Below are 19,873 nucleotides of genomic sequence, written 5' to 3' on the forward strand. Positions count from 1 at the left end.
AAAGTGAGGAATACTCCCGTAATGCTGAAGAACAGTAGTACCTTTTTTCACAGATTATTTCTTATTTTTTAAAAAATTTCTTAAAGGAAGCTAACTTCCTATTTTCTCTCCAGGGCTTCGGTAGGAAACTCTGTCTCTTTCTTAACCCAGAAAAACAGTGCTTTGAAATACCATGGCAACAGCCAGCCCAGTCAACAGGGCAGGGAGCCATCAGAAAACCAACAACCCCCTCAGGTATGTATGTTTCCTAGGAAGCCTGGGTGGCTGCATGTTGAAATTTTTAACTGGAGTTTCCGAGTAATGAAAATATTGAGGAGTTAGTTTACCTTAACCATTTTTCAGCCACCTACCCATTTAAAAACATGATGAATACTAAGGAGCTCCTCTCTGAAAAAATATACATGCACACCAAAATTTATCAACACTTTCATGAGCTTTAAGGACCTGCCAGGGACTCACATTATCTTGGAGAGTTGAATTCATTTGCACAACGAGGTTCTGATTTGCATTGGCTTGTTGGAGGCAGCACGATGAAGAGGTTGGGAGGGGGTGTGGGCAGAAAGGAGCATAGCTGGAACCAGGGTGTTGGTTTTAGATTTCTCCACTCCACATTATCCATGCTGTGGTCTAGAGCAGTGAATGCTATTTCTGGTGCCCGCCATGAATTATTTGCTACCACACCACGATATTATATGTGTAGAAATTGGAAGTCAGCTTTTAAAAACTTGGGGTAATTCTTGGAATACAGAAAGCACTCAAAAATGTGTGCTGGTTTTAGGCAAAAAAAAGACTGTCAAAGAGCCATCCAAGGTGGCCAACCCGGGAGGGACCATCAGGAACCAGGAAGAGGCCCCCTCACATACCCTGGGTCTTGTGTGCTTACAGAGCCCTTGACAATTTCTATGTGGTTCATCAGCATTGACGGTGCCTTAATGAAACCTCTCTCACTTTCTCCTCCAGGACTAGTCAGTTTCCAAAATGGTTCTCCACTGAAGGCCTGGGACGCAGCACTGGATCATACCTTTTTCAGAGCACTGTCTCAGGCACTCACTGATTTCTCACAACAACCTGTGGGGTAATCCCCCGCGATATAAATGCTCAGAGAGGTTAAGTGATAATAGCAGTAGTAACAGTAGCAGTAGCTAATATTTATTGAGCACTTACTACGTTTCAATCTCTGGCTATTACTCTGCATATGTAAGCTCATGTAATCCTCACAGCAACTCTAATGATGTAGGTATTGGCACCCCCATTTCACACATAAAGGGGCTAGGGTGCAGAGAAATTAAGTGACCTGCGCTGGCTGGAGGTGACTCAGCTAATAAATAGCAGAGTTGGGATAAGGACATGGATTTATCCCTACGCAGCCCATTTTGTCAAATACTATGCTATATTACATAAAGCACAATAATATCCTACATAAAATCAACAACTCTTTGATACAGAGGGCCTTGTCCGTCTTGCCAGGAGGTTTTCGTAAAGAGGATGCTTTGTTCTTGCGTTTAGTACATCTGAGTCTTTATAACTTGAAGTCCACAGAACCTTTTTACATTCTGTACTCGTGCTAGAGAATCTCAGAGAGGAAAAGGATGTTTGTTCGTCACCAGATATTGTAGCTCTGAGGCACAAGAATCCTGGGAGAACAGGACAGAGCTGAAGATGAAGGAAGGGTTTTCATGTAGACACAGCGGTCCCTGAGGCTCTGATTTATTTGACATTTGTGAAGCGAAATTCAACAGGTTGTTTACGGCTGATTTGAAGCCCATGTCATACCATGTTTTATGGTTCCAAATGAACAAAGTAGAGAAAAGTTCCCCAAAGAAAACTGAGCAGGTGTTTTGGGGCTACAGGACATTTTAGTTATACGGTGAAGAATCTCCATTTGATGGTAAATCATTAAGCTGCCTCGGGTCATGGGTTGGAGAATGCTTTAGTGGTTTCTAAAAGAAATCTAGAATGCCTTTCCTCTCCCCAAATATCCTTTTGTAAAGATGTCCTTGACACTGAGGGCTGTGACTAACTCAGAAATTGCTCCTGTGAGCGCCGCCAGAGGGACTAGGCAAATGTGAGTAGAGGCCTGGATTGCGAGAGGCTGGCGGGTCTTCAGGCTCAAATACAGCCGGATGGAGCATTGGTCTTCTGATGGGAACGATGATGGCACACACATTAATGCTCTGGAAACTGCCGGTTCTCACCTCTGGAGAAGGCCGTGGCCCTGGAGACACAGAGTAACTTGGAAGCTTCTGACAAGAAGATCTCTGGATACCGTTTACTAACCTACTGAGCTTGACCTTGCCAAAGGGAACCTCCAAGTTCACCCCAATTCTCTAATTCCTGAGCTGCTCTGGAGACCAGTCTAACTGTACACTAGTCTGAAGTAAGAGCAACAAAAGCTGGATGTGAACAATGTGTACATTCAAAGTCTTATAATATGTGCTTCTGCATTAATTTTTTTAAAGTGGGTGCACGTCAGTTATCTGGGTTTAAAACTCTGAACCACTGTGACTTCAGGCATGTAGTACAGCTCCCTGTACGTGGTATGAACTCAAGAAATATTTGTAGAGTAGATGCTGTTGAGTGGTTTATCATCTGGTCCTAATGAAATTCTAAAATAAAAGTTTCATAGATAATTTTTTTTCTGTTAGTATCAACCAGTTGTGTACTTTGGTGATCCAGCATAACTGCCATTCAGACCCTATTGAAAATGTAATATCTACTACTCATTAATTCATTCCAAAATATTTAATATGTATCTATAACATTCCAGGCAAAATGAATCACCATTTAATTCAACTCTTATAAAACTCGATAAAAGTATTTAATGAATAGCATCCCAAGCTTTATTTGTATTTTTTAATAGATTTATTTATTTATTGGCTGAGTTGGGTCTTCGTTGCTGCACACAGACTTTCTTTAGTTGTGGAGAGCGGGGGCTACTCTTCATTGTGGTGCAGAGGCTTCTCATTGTGGTGGCTTCCCTTGTTGCAGAGCATGGGCTCTAGGCATGTGGGCTTCAGTAGTTGTGGCTCATGGGCTCAATAGTTGTGGCTCACTGACTCTAGAGTACAGGCTCAGTAGCAGTGGTGCACGGGCTTAGTTGCTCGATGGCATATGGGATCTTCCCGGACCAGGGATCGAACCCGTGTCCCCTGCATTGGCAGGCAGATTCTTAACCATTCTGCCACCAGGAGGCAGATTCTTAACCATTCTGCCACCAGGGAAGTCCACTTTATTTGTATTTTATTCAAATACATCTTATTTTTTAAGTGGTGCTAAAATGCTGAAGCTGGATATGCTAAGACATGGCTAATTGAAAAAGCTGAATTTAAATTCCCATTTAAAGTGAATTAGCACTAAAGACTTAGCAGTACTTCAAGTGGGTTGTTTTGTATTAGTCTTTAGATTGTGTGATTCCTGCAGGATCTCAATCCTGGGGTCCTTTCCAGGTACTTCTATCTTTTGAAGATACTCTGAAGGAGTCTAGATTTAGGTAGGGTGACCACATAATTTATAGTCCCAACTAGAGCAACTTTGAATGTGAATGGGGTACTATTGATAAATTACACCAGCGCAATAGGTATAAATGGGATTCTCTCAGGCAAATGGGGATGTATGACCATTCTAGGAAAGGACATGGATTGAAGGATCAGGAGTTGATACACCCTGGCTGCCTTATCAAGTGCCTGTCATGTCCCCTTTCCGCGTTTCAGTTTATTGGAATGAAAAGTAAAAGGGTTGTACTAAAACCAACTCTATTGTTTCCTTCAAACTCCGCCACTTTACAATTACAAACAGACTCAAAGGTAAGAGTCTCATCATGTTCAAACTCAGAGATAGACAGATAGACAAACACGTGAAACACTTCTCCCCTACCCTTTTAAAAACCACATTGTTACAAAAGCTTACATCACATCATATTTTAAATAAATCAGCACTTGCTTACTTTAGGGTTGGCAAACATTTCATCTTCAATACCCGAAGCATTGCGTTGAGAATGATTCTGAGGCCACATCTGGGCTCAGCAGGAAAAAAACCAAAACAAATAAACAAAAACCCTTGATCGATTAGGGATGGTTTCTGGGGTCACGGGAACAGCAGAGAAAGGCAGGGAGGGTGGGAGGGGTTACGGGCTATGTGTGTGTACCAGCCCTCTGCCATGACTGGCCTAAGGTCTCTGGTGCTAAAAGAGAAAACAAAAAAAAATCTCATATTTAGGGTAAATCTGCCCCAAATTGATATCTAACATTGTATCAGTCTCACCCAGAGATTCTTCTACTCTTCTTTGTTCTCAGTGCTCTTTCGTGAGCACTCAAGTAGCAGAGTGTAAGCAATGGTCCTCAACCCTGGCTGCGTGTTAGAATCACACAGAACCTCTGGGGATGGGGCCCAGGCTTCACTGGTTTTCACATCCTCTACCTCCACAACCAGCAAGGACAAAGGGGATTTTGCTGTGCAGCGAGGACAAAGAACAACTGGCACAGGTGCTGGAACGGGAGACGGGAGTCAGGGCACCCAGCTCTCAGTGCTCGTTCTTTATTAAGGCTGTGTGACCTTGGATATATTACTTAGCTTATCTTAGTTTGTAAAATGAATCTGGACTCAGATATTCTCTAGCTTTAACTTTCTGTGACTAAAACATGAGAAGGTGAAGAAAATCATGATGTGTTAACTCAGATGCTATAAATGTCCTTCCCTTTGTAAATCCAAAGAAAGCTGACTTTGTTGTCAAAGAGATAAATCTTATACTAAATGATCAAGAAACAAATACATATCACTCTTCCATGCATGAACAATCATAATTTTGTGAAAGAGGTAGCTAAGCTATGTAACACTGTTGATAGAATCCTTTGTCTAGGTTGTTCTTGCAAATGCTTTTTCTTTAAACATTAAAAATCCGAGGACATAATTTACTGCTTCCAACACATATTTTACTTGCTTGCACCTCTGACGTTAGCAGACTTCTCAGCATTCCCACTATTTAGTAATTTGACATCTTACCTGAGTGACAGCAACATTTGTCCCATCGGTGACTTCTACACTCATATTATAGATGGACCTCTGCTCTGCATCCAAAGGTTTTGCAATGACAATGGTCCCAACACCTTTCTCTGCATCAAAAGAGCTGTCAAAATTGCCCCCTGACGAGTTCACAAAAACAACATGAAATTAGCATATCTGAGAAGTTATTACATGTATTGAAGCATATAGCTTTAAAGGGAGCTCTTACATAGAAATGTTTTTTGACAGGCATTCCTATGGCTTAATTTTGTACGTCTTAAATGGGACCCTTTCTTTTCTAACTTAATTCATATTTCAAAACACAGCCTCTGCAATGCATAACAAATGTCACAAAAAAGAATGTATTGCAAAAAATCCCCTCAGCACTAATGTTAGAGCAGTGAAGCATAAACTGACTCCATAAAATATTTAGAAAGCTAAAGTCCCTTCAACCCCTTGTGGCTTCTGGACCAGGAATTGGTAGACCCTTTAAACTTCCAAAGTATTGATAGATTAAATTCTAAGTAAACAAAAAGTCCAATTACTATTAACAAAAATGAGTAGGCACTCTGAAATCTATTCCAGGATTGATGGTAAACATGTGGTTGGTAGAGTTCAGATTCCCTCAATTAGATGTCAGAAATAAAGTTACAAATACTAGAAAATAAGAAAAAGCAACAAAATTGAATTTCATATTAAAAATTCTCTATGCAAGTTGGGATATTTACAGAAATATTTTTTTTGCCATCTTGACAGTGTGAATAATTTTTCTCCCCCCAAAGTAGAAAGTTTACGGGAGATTTACAAAGTGAAATCTGGAAAGGAGAGGAAAATATCAGCTACGGGACATCAATTGAGAAGACAATTCATATAAAAGTTTAGAAAACTTTACTTCTCCCCCAGCCAGTTGTAACTCATAATCTGTGACCAATGTGCTTAAGATCGCATAGACTTTGTTGAAATTACTGTAGATGTTTCCATCCCTGAGAACCAAAGTGTGGTTTAAGATCTTTTCCAAAATGAAAGTTCTTTCAAGGGGAGAGAAGATATTGGTAGAAATGTTGGAACAATTTTAATTAAGTATCAGTATATATTCACAAGCTCTATTTACTTGAGCCTGAAATTTCATGATGTCAATTAATTTTGTTCTTGGACAGTAATTTTATTTAACTACAGCACATGTGGCAATTTATTGAATTAAATCTTGGCTTCTCTTTTTGCATTTCATTTTGCTGATCAATGAACAATATTATATACAATTTCTATGATATTACAATTAGAAATGGGCAGATGAGTTCAGGGAAAGGAGAATTTTAACTGAATTACTAGAATTTGATGTATAATGACACAAAATAAATAATACGATGTACTTAAAAGAAACCTGGTCATATATATTTCAAATACTTATCGCTTGCAGCTGTCATATACACTTAAGATTATTTAATTGCTAGAGAGAACATAATTGCCCTTGACATTTAATTAAAGTTATGGAGACATGGGGGTACCAGAGAATTGCTTGGAGATGATATATTTTCCAAAAATTTCATCTAAAAAGAGGCTCATCTTTCAATTAATATCTTTAATTGATTTACTGAGAAGTACTAAATGTTAACTCCAAAAAATGCCTTTTGAAGAACAGGATAAAGAGAAAGGGGAGGAAATGTAGGCTGAAAGGGAAACAAGCCTGGGTCACCATGCCTCTTTCAAAGGAATGTTCCATGTTGATAACCACATGAAATGAGAGGTATGGCCGATTCACGTGTCTTCAATAACTGTCCTAATGAGCAAAGACAAATCATTTGCTACCAAGTGGTACATTCTAAAAAAAAAACTTTGCCATGGAAACTTTCAAAGAGAAGACATAAAATTGCCTCAAACTGTGTAGAAGGAAAGATGAGAAAGCAACTTCTCAAGCCATTTCCGGTGGCTACCAAATCATATTCTAAATCATATTTAAAATCATCTTTAGAATGTTTTCCTAACCAAGATTTTTACTTTGTTAAATCTGAGGACCATAGTGCTTTTTTTTTTGGGGGGGGGGAGGGGGGACGCCAATTATTTCAGTAGGTGAAAATTTGTAGGTCAAAGTAAAATAGAAAGCACGTAATTATAAGACTTTGTTTTGCTCCAGTTTGAAGACGAATAAATGAAATTTAGAGAACCTGCAAGCAACGATTTCCAGTTTCAGCTGTTTCCATGGGGCAATTCTATATCCTCTTCCTCATTGCCTGAGACTCACGTTTTCCTTGGGGCCCTCCCTATGCAGGAATACGTCACCATTTCATGCGCTTAGTGGCACAACATTTACATGTTTTACATAAGGGATATAGATTGCATGCCTTCTTATTAGTCATTTTTTGTGTTAAAGAACATATTTGGCTACTTTTATGGTTGATTGAAAAAAATTTTATTTTATATTGGAGTACAGTTGATTAACAATGTTGTGTTAGTTTCAGGTGTACAGCAAAGTGATTCAGTTATACACATACATGTGTCTATTCTTTTTCAAATTCTTTTCTCATTTAGGTTGCTATAGAATATTGGGCAGAACACAGAGAACTCTGCTCCATTTGCAGGTCTCTCTCCTCCTGCACGCGTGTGCATATATGTGTGTGTATCTCCCCCATTCACCTTTATTGTTTCCAATACTCTAGACCAGAAACCTGGAAAGGAGCAGGGGAGATAGACAAAGAGAAAGCAGATCAAGGTGAGCTGGACAAAGAAAGCCTGTGAGTGTCTTTCCACCCATCAATAAGGCTAGCAACCTCTGATACTCACTTCTAGGGCTTTTGCTCCTAGGTAAACCAAGATTTCATGTAAAACCAGCTTCCCCAAATCTTCCCTGAGTTTTAAAATGAATTTCTGACAAGGGACACAGAATCTAGACCAGCCGTTCACCATCAACCCTCCCGCAATTTCATAACCTACCACTTAATCCTCCCATTTCATGAACGACTCTGTCTCTCCCCCCAGGCCTCATTTTTCAGGCTCCCTTTTAGCCTGAAAGGTGATTTCATTCCATAGGAACCCATGTCCAATTCATCTGGGGTGAGACTATCGAATGGAAGGAGTCTGCTTTCACTAGCAGCATTCTGTTTAAAGAAGATGTGCTTCCTCAGAGCCAGTAACAACATGCAAAGCCGGAGTGTGCTGGGGCAGCAGCGCTGGGCTAAACAAAGGGTGGGGAGGAGGGAGGACACCGCCGAGCTGGTCTGATTTCAACAAAGTGGGGAATTAAGAGAAGTCACAGCCTGAGCGTTGCTGCAGGGGTGTGCGGCAGAGATGGTTAAAAGCGAGGTTGTGAACAGCCCACATCACAGAGAATTCATGTCAGGGACATTTCTCTTTGACCATTTTCGGTCAAGATGGGTGTTAAGGAGTAAACAAAGAGCACGAGAGGCGTGTTGGATTTCTATTGGATTTTAAAGTTAAACATCACAAGTCATAGTATCTCCAAAAGCTTTAAAAATGGGTCAGGAATGAAAATATTTTGAGCCAGCAGTTACTGCTGCAGTGTGCTGGGCAGCAGGGTGTTGGGCCATGATTTAGTTGTTTTTCTTTAAAGAAGCACCGTCTCTCCATAATGAGATCCAGTGGTGACTATCTCATAGCTTTCCCTTTGGCGAAGCTTCCAGGCCTCTCCCCTAGCTATGCTTCCAATCCATTCTACGTGCAATAGTAAAAATACCAACAAAAATCGAGTAGGCACCAAGGGGGATGAGCTATGGGAGAAGCTTCCAAAACACTGAGCTGCTGAATCCCAATGAATTAAGGGAGTAGTTCACAAGCTGTTCGTTCAAGTTCAGCGTGTACACTGAACTTAAGGAAAAATGCTAAACACCATTTCTACGGTTTGGTCATGAGTAATTTTCTGCCTTGGAATGAAGCAAGCACAGTACCAGGCTAAAATGAATATTTACACAGAAGGCAGGAAGATGCAGGGTGGAAGTTGGAAACAGTGGTAGGAAGGAAACTCCCTTCTAGAATCTTGTTTAAAATCCATTTTCTTACAAACAATAATATCCGAAGCTATTTTAGGCTTTTTATTATTTTCCTAAAGTCTCTTCAGGTGTGTTCCTATGGACCACATTGTTGCTATGGAGCAAACAGAGGCATGTTTGGGATCCAATTAGAAGAAATGATGTCAGCTGATGACTCTGAGCAAGTGTCATCCTGATGGAGGAGGAGCTGTATTAGAAATGCGACACAGACATGGCGTCTCTCAGGAGGGGTGGGGGAGAGTTTTGTGATAAAGAAATCTGGCTGTTGGGTTAGAGAAGACCCAGAGAGATTAAGTGCTAGTCAAGGTGCCATCAAAGACTTTAACTTGCCTACTTGATGGAACCCTAATAAGGGATGGCTAGAACAAGGTTCTAGAAGGACAGGTATAAGCTTATGAGACAGAAGCAGTCAAGAACCCAAATTCCGCGGAAACCTACGACAAACTAAGGGCCCAGGCAGTCCTTCTGTACGTGCAACACAGCTGTACGTGCAACACAGCTGTACCTGCTAGAGCTGGACCCCTGCACTACCTTGTACCATCAGAAGATTATTTTCAAAGAACAGCCTTTCTCTTCTCTATATATTAGTAAGTGAGGAAAATAGAGTTATTTTAAGTGCTTACCGTCCACAAGAAAAACAGTTTTTCTCGTCTAAGTCAGGGGAAAAGCTAGAAAAGTGGGTGGTAGTATCCTCCGTCAAACTGGGGGTAAAGAGGGATTGTTTGAAGTGTGTAATGACGGTGGGTCTTTACAATACAAATATTTGCCAGTGGGATAAAGATACAGGGACTGAACTGTGAACCAGATTGCATGCACATTAGAGAGTATGTAAATCAAGATGCTGCTGAGTTGAAATCATAGTCTCCTGAGAAGTGTGAAGATATGTGATAAAGCCACAAAGGATTGTGGGTTATTTTTGTTCCCTTCAGTTTTCTTTCCCTTTTAACACAGGGAGGGAACATGCTGTGCGTTGGGCTGTTTAAACACAGAACAGCTGAACTTCATAATGTTTCCTTTTAATTACAGCTTTCTTAACTCGGTTACAAGTGGGCTTCTGTTTCTGGAAGCTAAGGAGAGTCTAGCTCCATAACATTGTAAGCAGCGGTCCCTTTGGAGGCACAAGAAAGTATCTGGCAGGTCCTTGATGCTGGGGTCTGGACTTGGGAATGGAAATCTTGCTCTCAACACTGTTTTTGTGAGTCCACATCATGAAGGGAGGAAAAGAAATGCAGTTAAACAAGAACCAGGCAGATTTGGAAAGATGGAAATGAGGAGACAGTACTCTCAGGGGAAAAGGCGTGCCAGAACATTATTTCTGCTGATTTAATGAGAATTCGTGAGGTACAGCATTTGTAAGCTGTAAGTGTTAGGCTGGGAGGTGGTATTGTCTGTAACCCTGAGTGTCTGTGTAGGTGTCTATCCAGCTATAGTACACTGCTAAGTTTCTTAAGCATTGAGAAGCACGTTCCCTTTCTCCCCTCTATGTTAGCCTGGCCAGGGAAGATGCTTAGGTAAGGAGGAAGGAAAGGGACAGAGGAGAGTTTCGGTGGTCAAGGGTAAATAAGCAAGAAAGCCTGATAGTAAGAATGAAACATCTGAATATGATAAAGGAAACAACAGGTTTTTAGAGAAGGGGAAAGGTGTTGTCAGCAGGTTGAAAAAAATATGACTCCCTTAGATCAGAAAGGATTTTCAAAAGGGGGATTTGGTGGGAGGACCATCTCCATTCTGAATGCAGCCAGTACCTGGGGAAAAGTCTGTACTTGTGCTGTGAAGTAAAGAATTGATATTTCAAGATGTTGGCTGGATGCGGGGATGGAAATAAAATCATGCTCTGTTTGGGCATCTGGCCCAGTAAGTTCAACTTGCAGGAGAAGCTTGACTAGATGTTACCAGATATACAGTGAAATATGTGATGGAAGTATCTAGACTAGAGAAACAACCTGGTAGGTCTTCATTAAAAGTACTTGTGTAGTAAAACTGAGAGGATTTTAAAAAAGAGTAAAGATTTAGGAATAAAGATGGAGAAACATGAGAACGGAGTCCATGTTTTCAATCATGACTCCTGGACATGGATTTGGAGCAGCCTAAAAGGACTCCTTGCAGGGAGGACTCTCATTTGTGAGTTGCCCGTCTCTTCTAGGACCAGTTCTCATTTGGTCAAAGGTGCCGTGGTTGCTGAGGCTGGGAATACAGTGGAAGGTCACACTGACTCTGGATGGGTCTCAGGGGCATCAGTAGGGTTAACACATGGGCTGCCTGGGGCATCTCCATTCGTCACCATCGTTGATTCCACTCACCCTGGGTGGACATCAGTGGCAGCATTGGCAGGAGGAAGGAATGAGGAGGCAAAGACCTTGACCTTAAGGGTTAAGATTAAGCTAGGATAAACACAAATGAAAATGTACACTAGCACTAATAATGCTAGCGTGGAATTCATGGAAAGTAAGGTTACATGTAGCATCACCAGGCATGCTTACCTATAACAATCATACACACACATGCAGGGACGCTGAGGAGTTGCAAACTGACTTGGGTAACTGGGGTCAGGTGGCTGGTCAGACTGAGCATCAGAGGAAGGTATGCTTGCAAAACTTCTGCAGAGGAGTACAAGCGAGGGCATCCTGGGGTGGGTGGGGTGTGCTGCATGTCAGGAGGTTGCACGCATCATGCAAGGGAGAGAAGCAGTTCTGTCAGGCTCCACAGGTGCTTGCACACTGGAGTGTCAGGTGAGGATGGAGATGAACTGGTGGCTGATGGCAGAGGGCAACTCCTCCCACATCTCAGGACAGCAAAGCAGGAGCCCTCAGCCTGTTGGCTTTCCACTGTACTCTTCTTTGAGCTATTTAAAAGAAGTGATGACTGCACCAGGGACATAGATTGAAACTGAGATGATTCTTCTGTGATTATGACTGGGTATGGTGGTGAAGGAATCACCAAAGGTCACCGCACAGACAACCAGGCAATGCACAGGTGTGACCCTCTGTTTACCAAGAAAGAAAACACGAGGTCGGATAACAACTTAATGACCTGAAAATGACCTGGAAGATACAGAAGTGGAGACATCTTTCATGGATCAGAAGAGGTTCCATTTCAAATGTGTTAAGTGGAAATGAAGAAGGAGTTGAAGGCTTTGGAACGAAAACGGTCCTGTACAGGGATGGTGTGATTAATGCCCGTTAAGTAAAACAAAGACATTCTACCAGCATTCCAGAAAATGAAATAGGTAGAGAACAAGCCCTTTATGTTGGGGAGTTCAGAGGACCCTCTACTGAAGTTTGATTGGGGGCTATGGGGCATTCTTTTTCTGTGCTTCCTTAAAACAGATGTGGAATGTTCTAAATGCTTTCCCCAGACCAAGCCATTCCTGGGAAGAGAGGCAGGTTCCTGCCCATCCTATCCAAGCAGTGACGTGTGGAAGGAAATGATTCCCCCAGACCAGCTCTCTGGATTTGCTGCCTCCCACGGAGAACCGTGGGAAGTCAGCTCCGGCTCAACCCAGTGTCAGATCCAGGGCTGGTGGGCACTCTCCCCTCGTTTTGTTTCCCAGTCCTCAGCACTTGTTTCCTCTCCACCGCCTCTCCCTGCCTGGTTGTGGAGGGCAGTGGTGCTGTCTTGCCCTCTCTTTTTGCAGCACGGTGTGCTGGCTTGCTTTCTTTCAAGGAACTTAAAGGGTGGCTTTCAAGGTCTATCCTGCCTGCATCCATCTGCTTTCTGTATTCAGCTCTCACGGGAAGCTCTCCCTGGCTATATATCTAGGCTCTATTTCCTGCCCTTCCTATCGTGGACAGCAGCCAGGGACTCTCCTGGTGGGGCTTTTTGGTCTAAGAATGGCACTCCTGCTGTAAAACCGAGGGGTTGGGATCTATTTGAATTTACTTTTCAATTGGAAAAGGCCCAGTTAAACCAACCTACAAAAAGATCAAAACAAAACAACAAAAAGCCCACATACCTCAAAAGCAGAGAAAAAACTTTTTTTAAGAAATCAAAACAACCCCCCACTCCTGCCCCAAATCCAAACCCCATCAAATCTCAAACAAAAGGAGTCACTGGTTACGAGTAATGCAATAGCTGTTAGAGGCATGTATGAAATCTGTGGGCTGCACTTCAGCCTGTCACAGGCAGTTATGAAAGATGTAATTTAATTTGCTTAAAAAAAAAAACCCGTAAAAGGCAGATTGGATAGCTGTATTTTAGCAAATGTGTTTGCACTAAGGGTACCTTCTGTTGAACAGTTCTGCCCACAAGCTGTCTGTAGAATATAGAACATCTCTCGAGCATGCTTGCCACCTTGAAGCAGGGCAGTCGGGAGCAGAAAAAAAAAAGAACAGAATGCAGAAAAAAGGTGAAGAAAAAGAGAGAAATGAAGGACAGCAAGTCTAGTACCATCAATACATTCAGAAATGAGATTAGCCAAGTGTGACAATAGAATTTAAATGACACACAGAAAGACATTAAGATTGCAGTAAATAACGTACTATGGAAAATCCAGCCAGAGAGCACTTTCTGTTCAGCTTAGCTACAGAGTCAGAACGAAAGCACAGGTTGGTTATTCATTTTACTGGCTCTTTTGCATTCCAGCACTATACATCTTTTATTCTTAGCGCTAATTGTTTTTTTGTTCATTTTTGTTTTTGTTTTTTGTTCTTTTTTGCTAGTTGCTCTGAACAGTCAATGATTACATTGCCCAGTACTGCTTGGGAGGACTCGAACTTACCAACGATGTCAAACCACAGAGGGGTGTTAGCTGGCTGCACAGACACCACCCCTACAATCTCGGTGACTCTATCGCTTTCCATGACTGTGAAGTTATAAAACGGTTCATCGAAGGTCAATGGTACAGGTGAAGGAGGTGGTTTCTTAATCCACTCAATGTGGAGGCGAGCCGTGGAGGACTTCTGAGGGCGCCCATTGTCCACTGCCTTTATCTACTCACACACGGAGAGAACAGAGAGCTGTCTTAGAGCCTGGATTCTGGTGGAAGTCTCGATCTGTCACTCATACGTTGCTGTGCTGAGAGTCCATCCTCATCACAGGGTCAGCAAGGGGAAGAAGACAGTGGTGACCTGGGGACAATGGGCTCAGGAATTGGGGAAAACAACTTGGTCACATGGGGGCCCCACACCACATGTGCCAGAAGGTGATCTGAATCACTGCCAACCTTGCAGATGTGAAAAACTTGAAAAATAAATGGTGCACTTACACTTAGTGTTTTATGGACATGAATGATAGTTACATGAGTAGCAAGAGCTAATTTGAATCCTTATACCTCTGGTGGTAGTGTTGGAGAGGGAACAAAGTGCATTGTCACACAGACACATAGAACTGTCGCATAGGATACTGGGAGCGTAATGGAAGGGGGCATGGGAAAGGCATCAACCTTGCAAAAACCTTCTCACAGGCCCTTCAGTTACGCTAACTCTGAAAGGGTGAAGGAGACCTTTCCCGGTAGAAACATGGGCTCTTTGGGGTAGTGGGGTGAGGAAAGCGTATTAATGACTCTTCTTTATGGTCTGATATAAGGGCTGAGAAAAGCATGTTTCCTTCCCCAGATGTGCAAGGGTTAACTGCTGTGGTGTCCTGGACTTAAATGCGCACTTGCGTGCCTGTGTGTGTGTGTGGGGGGGGGGGGGTTGGGGGGGTGTAGTTAAGTCCAACAAGCAGACATCAGTGACGGAAAATTTAAAACTCAAAATAAAAAAAGGATTTTAAAATGTTACATCAATAGTAGCATTTTTAGGTACATAGCTAATAGTTATAGCCTTTAAAACCTGACAACTCATAGCTCCCTAATTCTACGTTCAGGGATGACCACTTTGCCCCAGAAAATTCCTGTCAGATGAAGGACCCTTGAAGATAGATATCTTAGGTTGGGTTTCCTAGGAGAAGAGTCTGAGATGGGGATTTGCGTACAAATGGTTTCAGGAGGAAGTGTTCCCAGGAGAGAGGGAGTGAAGAAAGCAGGATGGACAGGGGAAGATGCTAAGCAAGGATGTGATCTCAGTTGAAGTCTAATCTTAGCCTAATCCCAAAGGGAGCTCTGAATCATAATTGAACCTAAGTGCTGGATCCACCTGGAGGCAAGGAGGTTGGACTTTTATATCTGGTATCAGTTAGTAGTTATTGGCTGTGGGCTGCTGGGCTGGGGTAGGAGTGTGGAGCCTATTGGGCCAAAAGTTCAGCCAAGGATGACTCTCTGGAGAAGGGGGCAGCTATGAGCCTTTAGCAGCCAACACACAGCAGTTGGGGGGTGTCTGCTGCAGCCTGATAAAGGGGATCTGGACAGGGTACCAAGAGTATCCACTGCAATCCACCCAGTCCTCAAAGATTCTCATTGGCAAGTCTTACACAACTGCAACAGCACATATTACATCAGAGCTGCTGATGGCAGAAACAGGGCTAGTTTTTATTTTTCCTTTCCTCTGCCCACTCTTCCAGATACATTAGTGAGCAGGGAAAGGAACCCAAATCCAGACCATAGGAGTACAAAGACAAATAAATGCACTCAGACCATCCCATAATAAAGGATTGACCATATACAGTGGATAAGGCTAAAGATTAAGAGAAGGATGGCAGATGGCGCTAACTCTTGATGGTTGTTGGGACCCTGGAAAGCACTCATCTTCTGTGAGGTTGACCAGTCCCATTTCTGGCATAGGTGCTAAAAGTCTAAAGTGGTTGGGTGGGGGGTGCAGGCTGGCACCTTAGGTATGGGAGTTTAAGTCTCTATTTGAGATGGTGCTCATGTTTGTTTTTATTTTTAATTTTCTAACAGTGAAAAATTTAGTCATTTTTTACATAAGTTTTTTCACTTTTTACAGAAAGAGCCTAGCTATGATTTGTCTCAATTTATATAGCTAAATTCATGTTCTATCACACTGTCAACAATTACAAGAGTTGTTTTCATTGGGATGTTTTCAGGACAGATTGAGTTGTGGGCGGGTTATGTCACTCTGCTACTCCCCTCCCCTCAGTTTACATCTACTCTCAGTACCTTTGAAATGATTTGGGGCCACAGGAAGTATAATTGAGTAAATGAAGGGGCAGGCTGTGTACTGGGAATGGGGAGTTTGGCTGATAGGACAAAACCAAAGGTCTCATAGTTTAAGAATATCACTGAAACAGAAAGTAGCCTTCCACTGTTGTGGGGCTGCACTTTTTACTCCAGAGATTTTTTGCTTAAAAAATATACATGACTAAGAAAATAACTTCCTCTCCTATATTAATGTTATTGAGGTTCAGGAAAATCTTACCGTTAGAATGTCATAACTCCCTGCTGTAAATTGCTTTCTGGAAGAAACCATGCCAGTTTTAGGGTCAATGAAGAACTTTCCATCATCATTTCCATCCACGATACTGTAGGAGATTTCTGCATTGGGGCCCTCATCTCTATCAAATGCAAAAGCCCTGTAAATGGGTTCTCCCCTCTTCTTCCGGTCACGTTCTGGCAGCTTGATCTGGTAGACCTTCTCTGGGAACTGGGGCTTGTTGTCATTTTCATCCAAAACCTGAACCACCACCCAAATGGTGGACTGTTTTGGAGAGAAACCGCCATCTGTCACAGTCACCTGAGTTTTGAAAGAGAAAGAATTTTACAATCAGAAAAAAGAGAAAAATTTTTCTTGCCGCTCTTCCCTCTGCCACCCCACGAAAGATCTATTCCGTGCCTTAGGGAAGGGGTCCCCAACCCCCAGGCTGTGGACTGGTACTGGTCTGTGGCCTGTGAGGATCTGGACTGCGCAGTAGAGGGCGAGAGGTGGGCGAGTGGGTGAAGCTTCCTCTGCCGCTCCCCATCACTCCCCATCGCTCGCATCACCTCCTGGGCCATCACTTGCATTACTGCCTGAACCCACCCCTCCCACACACAACCCCCACTCCCACCCCGGTCTGTGGAAAAAATGTCTTCCATAAAAAAACCAGTCCCTGGTGCCAAAGAGGTTGGGGACTGCTGCCTTAGGGCATCTCAACTTGTCTTATTCCTGTAGTTCATGTCAAATGCATAACCCTTCATAGTTCATCCATAAAAGCAGGGAATGCCCTAAATCCAGTCATGGAAATCTGAAAATCATTGATAAAAGGGTAGGAAGGAGGCAAGGCTCTTGCTGTGGTGTGCAGTGGAGAGAGAGATGAAATAGGATTGACTTTACAAAATGTGCCAGGTTATATAGACATAGTAGACCTAAAATATGCCCCCCTCAACAGACACCAAAAACACTATCACTACTATTATGTGTTAAACCATGGGTGTTTCATCTAACCTTGGGCAATGCCATCACCATTCAGATTCTTTCAGTAACCAAGTTCCTTTCTTTCTTTCCCATCTGCATGTAAAATTTGTGATTTTTACACTGTCACTGAACAAAAGGAAAACTCTGATGGATACGTCACAATTTTGATGGCTGGTTGTAAGTAGCTTTGATGGTTGAGATATGTTTTTAACAGTCACAAAATATTTTTTTTCCTCTCAGAGAAGTGGAGGGGAATGGTCCCTCCCTTCTCATATCTCTGAGAGGCTATTCTTATGTGTGTCTGTGAAAATTGAGAGAGGAGAGAAAAGAGGAACATGTAGATAAAGAATTTGCATGGCAGATGTAAACTGTCTTTGAATCTTAGTGTGAACACTCTTTTTCTTGGTCACAGTGATGATAATTATTATCATATTACTACTTAATATGTGGATAGTGAAATATAAAGCACTCTTCCATAATTATCTCATTCACTTTCCAAAACACTCTCCTCAGTAATAGAGCGGGTTTATTTATTCCCATTTTGCAGATGAGAAAACAGGCTTGAGGGTCCATTGTTACTAAGTCTAAAGTCAGGTACTGAACTTTCGGCAATTCTTGGTATCGTGTTTAACCACAAAACCTGGAGGAACCTCTACTCAATCTTTAGGTCATTACCTTGATTAAGACAGCTTATTACCTCAAAATATATATTTGGAGACCAGAAGGAACATAAAGATGCACTTGGCATCAATAGGAGAAAAACAACAGTGAACTACAGCACCTGGTCCTCCAGTTTTCCACCTAATGAAGCAACCGAACAGGAAAAATGAGAGGAAAAAAGGCCCAAAATGTGGGAAAACAAATTAATGGCTTTTTGCAAAATGGAACCGCAATTTAGTTTAGTTTCTTTTACAAGCTGCTTAGGAGGATGGCTTTAACAGACTTCAGATACATTTTCATAGGAGTTCTTGCTTTCTTTGAAAAATCAATCCAGTTTCCTTCCAAGGTTATTTTCCCAATTGGTTTGTTATGTTTCACAAAAGAAACTCATCAGGGCCAACAGGTGCCAAGGGTAGATTTTGACTCTGGAGCTCATTCCTGGACACGGCGAGTTCTGAAGAGGCATGTTTTGCTGTTGCTGCTGCTGAACTAAAATGTTACACTCCCAGGTGAGCTGTGTTGACCAAAACACATTGATTTCTTGGCTGCTCAACTCCTCTGCCTCTCTTTTCTGCTTGAACAGCCCCTTTCCAAATCCAGACAACTCTCACTGTCTTCACTGTGTACAAAATCATCTCCTCACTGCTTGTCAACACACGCCCTGCAGTGAGCTCCGAGGTGGAGCTCTGGGGCCGCCTCAGGGCCAGGTGGCTGCCAAGGAATGGACAGGCCCTCCCGGCCGTGGGTCACCACTCACTTGAGGATCCTGCTGCTATAAAGATGCTTCCTTTTGCAGTTGATCTGGATTTACAAACCCAGGTCCCCGAGATGTCTGCTTACAGGCAGGGAAGGGTGGCAGCTGCACAGGCTCACGAAGCAGCCTCCACATGTGCAATGGGGAGCCAGCTCATCTACAACACCACCTCACGCTGGGTACCAGCTCTCATGCTCCCTCAGGCCACGTGGGCATCCTTCGGGTCCTCCAAAACACCGTCTTCCATCTTGGGGCATTTGCACATGCCGTCCTCTCCCTCTTCCTTCACTGGATCTTGCTTACTCATCCTCTGGATCTAGCTGAAATGCCATTTCCTCAGGGATGCCTCCCTAACCCCACAGACCAAGTGCCGGCCCCCCACTCTATCCTCTTCCTGTATTACACACTCTTAAATTACCCTATACTTTTCTTTTGCCACACTTCTTGCTGTAGACATTAATTAAATGCATGGTTTTCCACCAAGCTGGTAGGCTGCATAAGGGCAAACACAGACTTTGCCTTTTTGTTCATTGCTCTCACCAGCGTCAAGCCACAGAGAACATGCTCCATGGGTACTTATTTAATCAATTATACTCTAACTCAGGTCCAGTTTGGACAATCTTTTTAGCCAAAGTAGCCTCACCTTATAAAACCTTCGTAGATCATTCAAGGCCCTTTATGAAGTCACCCCAAGCTGCTTCTCCACCCATGATGCCTCCATGTCCTTACCCATGGCTTTAACCACTACCACCACCATACTGCTCATGCCCCAATATGCACTCTTGTGCCTAAGCCTCATCTCCCAACCAACACTGTAACTATTTACTAGGAATCTACTCTCCAGACCCCTCACATGCACCCCAACATCCCAAAAATCACGGATTGATATCATTACTCTCAAACTTCCTCCGTCTTGTATTCGTATTGTTGCAATAAATGACACCCCCATCTACTCACACACTGGTCTGCACCAGAATCCTGGGCATCCATCTAGGGCCCCTGTTCTAACTATCCACGTCCAAGCAAATGTGGAGGCCAGCAGGCATCTCTCATGTGAACTCCCCACGCCAATCTCTTCTGCCACACTGCCCTGGGACAGCCCTCATTTGCATCTTGCTTGGACTCCCAGAGTGGCCTCCTGGTGTCCCAGCCTCCAGCCTTCACTTTTGTTGTAAAGTTTTATTTCTTCCTTAAAAATCTGATCATATCACTGACCTGCACAGCATTTTTCA

At 42.8% G+C, this 19,873-nt stretch overlaps 1 protein-coding gene across 3 annotated transcripts in view; it reads right to left on the reverse strand.

Annotated features, from left to right (window-relative positions):
- FAT3 (FAT atypical cadherin 3) overlaps positions 1 to 19,873 on the reverse strand; it is a 540,254-nt gene that overhangs the window by 125,268 nt on the left and 395,113 nt on the right. For 2 of the 3 annotated variants that reach the window (XM_057695201.1, XM_057695200.1), the window contains exons 4-6: positions 16,253 to 16,567; positions 13,717 to 13,927; positions 4,999 to 5,138 (exon numbers count right to left, since the gene is read on the reverse strand). In XM_057695201.1, the coding sequence (XP_057551184.1) occupies positions 4,999 to 5,138; positions 13,717 to 13,927; positions 16,253 to 16,567 (666 nt within the window). Of the gene's footprint in view, positions 1 to 4,998; positions 5,139 to 13,220; positions 13,290 to 13,716; positions 13,928 to 16,252; positions 16,568 to 19,873 lie in introns of all 3 variants that reach the window. The other variant, XM_057695199.1, reaches the window with a different exon arrangement.

Source organism: Hippopotamus amphibius, chromosome 9 (genome assembly GCF_030028045.1).
Source record: "Hippopotamus amphibius kiboko isolate mHipAmp2 chromosome 9, mHipAmp2.hap2, whole genome shotgun sequence".
Classification (NCBI taxonomy): Eukaryota; Metazoa; Chordata; class Mammalia; order Artiodactyla; family Hippopotamidae; genus Hippopotamus; species Hippopotamus amphibius.